Raw genomic sequence first — 8,112 nt, 5'->3', positions numbered from 1 at the left:
CGTACAGTTATTGTACTGAAATTCATAGTTATTGTATTTTGTTATTAACTTTTACACATTCCGTTCAAAAAAGACTTTAAAAGTTAAGGACAAATTATACTCATAGAGCTGATATTGTGTGACCTCTCACAAAGAAAACTATAAATTTTGGGAGCTGTTGATCCATTTCTTCTTTGGATTAAATTGTAGGATATTAAAATATATGCTGGTTGATCTATTATATTTACACTAAACTTTTTTCGATCTAATGTTTAATTTTGCCAAGGAAGTAAAATTAATTACCACTATACACTATTTAAATTAGATATTTGTAGGATTGCGGGGTGAGACTTCAGCCCGCTTAGCCCTCCCCTTGGCTATGTGCCTGAATATTACTATTATTATTTATCTTTGTGTATCTTGAACTGTGTATAAAAAGTTAATATATGCCTTCCCCACTCCATAGGAGAAATGCTGTCGCTTTATAATCAAGGGGTCCCATATTCAATTTACCGGTTAAAGCACATTTTGCATGAACTAGCCCGGTTTAGCCTATCCGAGTGTAAATTTGGCTTAGGAACAAAAAGTGAAGTTTCTTACAAAAGGAATACATACTAATGCTTATATATTATTGATTTGCTGGGCGATGTTCACCATTCAAATAAGAGTTTTCATTTCATTTTGATTTATTTTACTTCGCTTTCCTACCACTTTTGGCTAATTCCGAAAATGGGGATGAGTGATGATATCATGAAATTGGGATTCGAACCCGGGACCCCTGGCGTCGTAGCGCGATGTGCTAACCACTTGGCTCAAATAAGAATTATCGGTGCTTTCGCAACAAGTGACTCTGTACATTATTGAGCATGTGTTGCTGAACTCTCTTTTTAGATAATACTACGGATGCTCTTTTTCAATGTCACGGAGTTGCTATCTGGAACGTTGGCGGAAATGGTCCTGGCATGAATTAAACTTGGATATGACCTTGGTGCTTTTAATGCATGATAGCATTCAGTAACTTCCATAACGAATTCTCTGTTTTTCACTTTTTCGATCACGGCATTTAATTGTTTGGAAGGTGATCGGTCTGTTCTTATGTCCTGAATTGCTCTTAGCCCAAGAGATACAGGACGCCAGATGTTGTGAAACAGCAGAGTAGATTTGTAACTTCAGACTCCCATGTGCTTAATAGTTTTGTATCAGCTTTGCTCACAGGAAAATATCGGCGGTTGTGCACAAGTTGTGCCTGTTTTGCTTCAAACAGGTGGACGGAAAGAACTGGACGACCAACTTCTTATCTGCAGAACTGAAGAAATCTAGTGTGGAGATGGCTGCGGGTTGGTCATACCACGTTATATGAAACGCGACCACATAGAAAAGAGCTACAAGAATCGAAAAGTTGTTTGCAGATTTTGCTCCCTGTTAGTTTCGACGAAAGACATACCAGTAATAATAATAACAATAATAATCCTGGAGTGTAAGGGGCGATCCTTCCACGTAGTGCACCCAATAGTCAACCTCACTTCCACGCAGTACAGCCTGGACTGCAGACTAACGAGGCTCTGGCGATTGGCACCATGGCCAGAATAATTCTGTGTCGTCTTGTGTTTTGTCCTGATTTGTGCTGAGCGCCCTCTTTAGCCTCAGCTTTTAACCAAGGTAAGGCAATTTTAGTTTTCAGACACGCTTTTATTTTTGTTATGATAAGGGGCTGGACCCCGTATAGTGTGACGGGTGCAAAATAGCCTCAGTGCTGACGCACCCACAGGTTTTTAATCCAAAAATAATAATCCTGTGCGTAACAGCCCATGAAGGGCCTAGGCGTACCTTCCGACTGCCGGTCTCCCTCCCACGCTTTCCTTCGTCACCTCTAAGCGTGGAGATCTTCGACCAGGCTTGGAATAGTCGGGTGTTCAGCCCGACGTATCCCCAGCCGTTATAGTAGGTCTCCGTGACCGGATTACGCTTACTCAGGTGCCGGAGATATCATCAAGGACTTTCGTGGGTGTGATATGGACAGTTTACAGAAACCACAGAAAGGAAAAGTTAATAGAGGATGGGGTTGCTTCGAGTTCATTTCACACGAAAAACTAAATACCAGAAATTATATTCTCGACGACACTATTTTTTTGGAAATACAGTAGAGCGTCGATTATCCGAACGTCGGTCAACCGAACGACCGCTTAACCGAACTGTGTACTCGCTCACTTTCAGATATCTGTAATGAAAAAAGTACGTGACTTAGCTGCTCGTAAGCGTGTGGGCTTGCTTAGACAGACCAAAATAAAGGATTTTTTTAAACGTTAATTTTGTGTACTGTGTGTATTGTTCATGCAAAATGCGTATGTAATATGTACATATTTTTGTTTAATAAACTGTACCACATACTATATATTCCTACTAAAGTTGCCTTTGTACGTTACTTTGTAATACATACTTAAAGAGATGCCTGTTTTTATGAATACATTTACTGTACAGTACTTCTTTTTGGCAAATAAACATGTACAGTTCGATTATCTGAACAAACCAGTTTTCCGAACACCCATGTCCCCCAATTACTTCGGATAATCGACGCTCTACTGTATGTGTAGAAAGAACCAGAGTTAATGAAAGTTGTAGTGTAGCAACTACTATCAGAGCAAATCAATCGAACTTGTGTTTGTATCTCTATCTCTCGTGTGAGTATGTGAGTGTGGCAGTGGCGTGGCGTGACTTTTTAAAAAGTGTTACCGGCTATCAGTACGACAATTATGCCTGCTAGACGTTATTACAACCCCCACCCCTTCGGTAAAGAAAACATGTCTTCGAGGTAGATATTTGTTCATTTCGTTCTTGTTTTGCAATCAGCACAGTGATTTAGCCACAAACATTTCTAGAAAGAACTACCATTCATGAAACAGTTACCACGAAAATCCAATGAATGGTGATAGACCCTTGTCAATTCTTCATCTGTCTCCGTTTCTTTGCAATGAGCTGCGAAGGGGAAGAACCACACTTTTCCCGGGCCAGTTTGACGTTTGTGTGGTGAGCACTGAGCAGACAGCAGAACTCCACTCCTTCGTGGAAGGGAAGCCCAGCTGTACGTACTACTGTTGTCAACTTAGTATTTTGGAGCAAGGTTTGTCCAAATCACGAATCACACCAAGGAACTATACTTTTGTCTATTACCTAACTGGTCTCGGTTGTAGTTCAATCCAGCCTTGGCTTTGCAGTCTACTCTGGTTGCTTCACAGAAATTGTATTCGTATTTTAGGCGGGATTTAGCTCTTTTCTGTCAATCCGATGTGACAACACTGGCTGCTCCGGTGGGTCTGAACGGCAACAGGGCCCCTTAACAGGCATATGAATAATAATAATGAATCCTTCCCCGCTCTTTCCTTGCATTGGCGCCCTCTTCTCCCTTGTTGCCTCTGCAGGGTAGCGGAACGGCCTCCCTCTTCGCTTCTGTCGGCTGCAGGAAAAATGTCCTAGGCAATATCTACTCGACGGCAACGGTGTTCATTAACGTATTTAACAATGTTGTCATTTTATTTAAACAACTTCTTAATTCTTTACATTTTGCTACATGCACGCCTCTGGAGTGTGGAGAATTTTTGTTTCAATGTCAAAATTACAGGAATTATAGTCAGCATATCTTTACGATGCATAATACATCAGGAAACCTTTATTTTATGAACTGTAGTATTCTCATATTTTCCATTATACATACTTCTGAATAGCGTCAGTAAATATTTCCTTCATTTACATTAAATAGTGTAATGAACGTACGTACATTAAGAGATTGATTGATTTGGTTCATTTTACTTAGCTTTTCTGCCACTTTTTGCATATCACGAAGGTGAGAGTGAGCGATGATACCATGAAACTGACGAAGGGACACTCACAAAGAACGCTCATGCCGGGATTCGAACCCGGGACCCCTGGCGTCGTAGAGAAATTGAGAATTGCTGTGCTGATCACTCCGCCACTGAGGCCGGAGGTAAAAGTAATAGAAATTATATAATTTTATTCATTGATAGGCCTATGTACGCGAAATTGTAAACTTAAAATATGAGCATGAGTAGAAATGAAGAATTTCTATTAGATAGAAAATCAGTGTATACTTAAAATTAATTTGTAGGAAAGAGTCGTCCAAAATGGGACACTAACATATGTTGGTCTATCAAAAACAAATTAATCAATGAAAAAAATGTTTCAAACAATGTATTTTCTGAGTAGGCTGACACTTAATAAACAACATAATATCACAGATTTGTCCGAGAATTAAAGCATAGGCCTAGTACGTAAAACATATTTCGATATTGGTCGGTGGTGTTCAAAAAGCGGACGTCTCCGTTTTAGCAGACAGTGATGGACGGTAGAAAACATGGCATGGAACATGTCTCTTCACAAATATGCAAGATAACCTATCAAGCAGTATGCCAAAACCTAACGTAAAACTGGATGAATCATAGCTGTACTTACCAGAATTCAATGTTCAAAGCTGGTTTGATAAGACCCAACACAGTATAGAAACAAAATTGAAAACTTTTTTCACTAAAACTTGAAAATTTCGTAGAAAAAAGAAGATCGGCTTGTCGAGTGGTAGTACTGCGCGTTGGGTCCCAGGTAGCAGTATTAATCAGTGAGAAACCGAACGTCTACATTTGACCCACCGTCCCTGTTTTGGACGACTCTCCCCTACCTATACGCGCCAAGGTTCAGGGGGAAGGAATGTAAGACGCTTCCTGCCTTTGAAGAAGATTGATTGATTGATTGATTTAGTTTATTTTACTTCGCTTTCTGTGCCTCTTTGCTAATTTGCGAAGATGGGGATAAGTGATGAAATTATGAAATTGATGAATGAGCATTCAGAATCAACCAATCCCGAGCGGGATTCGAACCCGGGACCCTTGGCGTCGCAGCGTGATGTGCTAACCACTCGGCCCTTTGAAGACGAGCATTTAGCGTACTACAACTGGAATGGTATTTGAGGGGGCTTGGAGCAATTTACCTGATTGCAAATCCTCGATCCGAATGATATTCGAGGAAAGTAGGAAGTACCCCATGCCATCATTGTCATCCTTTTTCGCTATAAAATGTCATTTTAAAAATTACATTCAATGTCAATCTTACAACTAATTAATTTTATGTCAGTCCTTTTCTTTATGAGTGCTAAATATTTCACTGGCCGAAACATAATTATTTTCTATCCAAAATGTACTTTTTTATTTTATGGATCGATTTGAAAGTTGACTCTCTGGTACGTGATGTGCTATTACTGAGAAGTGATAATAACAATGAAGGGACTGCACAGAAATGCAACAGCCCAAGCAGTTTTGTTGTCATGAATAATTAACTGTACATTAAAAATTGCAAAATTTAGGCTCAAACTTGTATTACAAGTCCTGAAATTTTAGCAGTGGTCCGAATATGATATTCCTTCCATGGAAACCATACCAACTCTCACTGGAACCATTGAACTCAGTATTGAAACCATGGAACTCAGTTGGGAACATGTTGTCCTTGAACATAACATCTGACTGCAACTCATCTTTCCATGCAATGTGTAAATACTATAATTAATGCAATGTCGTAAAGGGAAGGAAGGATTTGTTGCCTTATTAGGCTATTTCCTACAATTAATTTTCTGCTATATTCACATGATTTTAAATGTACTAATGAAATAAATTAATAAGATTCTTACATGACGGTTACATATGTTCATCTTATAGACTATTCAAACTAAATAGATAGAAATTGACGAGTTCAAACATCCATGAAATGTTACCTCAATGCAAGAGAAAATATTTCCGTAGCTCCATATGAACAATCGATATCTCAGGGTATACTAGATTTACAAAGATAAAATTTCGTGTAGTGAGATAACTCTCAAATAGCAAGCTAATGCAACATGATATAACGATCTTCACAACATGACCTTTAGCAATAGCTGAGACACTATTTTCAGACATTAATACGTAGATCAATGAATTCTGAAATTGACTTGACCTCTCAGTCTATACAGTGCATGTTCGTGCATGCGAAAAATTCTCATGAAGTTAGTTCTTGCATGCAAGTCCTAGTCATGCAAGATATTCCCCACGTCACAAACTGATTTGCCTGATTGGGCCAAGAGAGTAGATTGAATGTATGTGACGTACATAAAGCAGGCAAAAACTTTGTACTCTGGTTTATATTACACAAGTTTCTTGCCAGTTCTTAATCGATAGCCTGACGTCATATTTCTACGCAGTACTTACCTGTCTTGGAACCGTTGCCGTGACAACGAGTACACTTTAAGTATTGAACTTGTAGACTAGAAGTTTGAAACTTTTGCGTTATAAGTTTTCTTCTGCCCTCGCAGCAAGATGCCGACGACTGTATACAAGATATGTCAGTTTTGCTCCTTGGAGATAGACGAGAAAAAACTAGATGATCACCGCTTGATCTGCGGTCTTGAAGAGATCGAGTGTGGAAATGGCTGCGGACTGCTCATGCCACGATACATGAAGCGTGAGCATACGGAAGTGAGCTGCAAGAAGCGAGAAGTTTTCTGCCAGTTTTGTTCTCGCTCGGTTGCGATGGAAGACTTACCAGAACACGAAGAGGAGTGCTCAGCGGAGAGTGAGTTGAAGTGCAAGAGCGATAATTCCAGAATTCAGTATGTGGACGAAGATGCCTCGACTACATTGCGCCTTAAGTGGGGTTCCAGCGCAGAGAAGAAAAATCTGAGAGCAGTGAACCCAATCGTGAAAGATAAGTGTGTGAAAAATGAAACTCAGTGCGTGTTTTGTGAGATGGACGTGTCGGTTGATGAGATGACAAAGCACTACGAAATCTGCGAATTCATTCCGGTACGTTGTGAAAATAACTGTGGGGAGAAAGTTTCAAGGAAGGATATCAAAAAGCATGCTGAAATCGAATGTGTGAAGAGAATAGTAGATTGTCTATACTGCGAAATTCAGACAACATATATGCTGTTGAAAGTGCATCATAACGAATGTTTTAAATTTCCTGTCCGCTGTCCTTTGAGATGTGATCGAAAATTGGCAAGAGAAGATGTGGAACGACATTTGGACGAAGAATGTGAGAAATGTTATAATCCGTGCATTTACAATGAAATGCAGTGCAACTATAAAGATTTTCCTGCTGGGATGAGGAAGCATATGAAAGAAGAGATTCATCAACACATGGACTTAATGAGATGCACAATTCGGAATCTTTCTGATAAAGTTGGTTGCCTGCAAGAAAAACTGAAGATAGAGAAGGCGAGAAACGAAGAATTAGACTCAAAAGTTAATGAACCACAATATGGACGATTCTTGTGGAAGGTCACGGATGTGGCTGACATGATAGCATATGGTAAAGAAGGCGCACCATACACGATATTCAGCCACCCATTTTACAGCAGTGAGTACGGCTACAAATTAGTACTTCAACTATCTCCTGCTTGTGACGGTGATAAAGATTATGACAACACCAATTTTTTTGGAATGTTCCTTGACGTAATTCGTGGAGAGCACGATTCCACGCTGGAGTGGCCTTTCAGAAGGCACATAACAATTAAGATTCTTGATCAGCTCGAGGGAGAGAACCATATTGTACGTTATTTTAATGCTTACTGCAACAGAACCAATTCAAGTACAATGATAGCACATTGCCCAACTCAATTTGTTGCGCATAAAAAACTGAAGAGCGGTCGATATATTGTGAATGACAGAATGATTATCGAGACAATTGTAACGTAGGTGGAGACTTGTCAGGAATATTGTATGGAAGTGATAGAGCAGTTTCCAGTACAGTTTTTCAATATCAGATAAAGTAGTAGTAGTACCAGTGAATCTAGTAGTAACAGTCAGCAATGTTGCCAGATATGTTGGCGACCTAGGCAGGATTGTGGATTGGAGCCCCTACAAATTTTGAAATGAGGAAACGAAAACTTATTTAAAATATAGGTTATATTTTAAATATTCGTAGTATGCGTTTTTGATTTTTAAAAAAGTTTAGCATATTTCAGAATATTTAAGTTATGTCTGAAGAACATCTTTAAACACTTACTTCTACCACCACTTTGAGAAACACAAAATTTCAGCAGTGTGTTACCAGAATGTAGGGGCTATTCACCGGATGTTTATATTTCTGTGCTTCCTT

The 8,112-nt window shown here is 39.3% G+C and overlaps 1 protein-coding gene across 1 annotated transcript; it reads left to right on the top strand.

Annotated features, from left to right (window-relative positions):
• Window positions 1-6,329: 6,329 nt before the first annotated feature.
• Window positions 6,330-7,709, top strand: LOC145980607 (TNF receptor-associated factor 4-like). Its single transcript, XM_083113643.1, has one exon. It carries the CDS (start codon window positions 6,330-6,332, stop codon window positions 7,707-7,709), a length of 1,380 nt encoding a protein of 459 aa, XP_082969769.1.
• Window positions 7,710-8,112: the final 403 nt, after the last annotated feature.

This window comes from Lepisma saccharinum, chromosome 28, assembly GCF_977018435.1.
Source record: "Lepisma saccharinum chromosome 28, izLepSacc3.1, whole genome shotgun sequence".
In the NCBI taxonomy this organism is placed as follows: domain Eukaryota; kingdom Metazoa; phylum Arthropoda; class Insecta; order Zygentoma; family Lepismatidae; genus Lepisma; species Lepisma saccharinum.
The sequence above is the reverse complement of the archived record's forward strand: the minus strand, read 5'-3'. Positions and strand labels throughout refer to the sequence as shown.

Coding starts and splice junctions, on each gene's coding strand:
- LOC145980607 (XM_083113643.1), top strand. CDS start 6,330: ATGCCGACGACTGTATACAAGATATGTCAGTTTTGCTCCTTGGAGATA.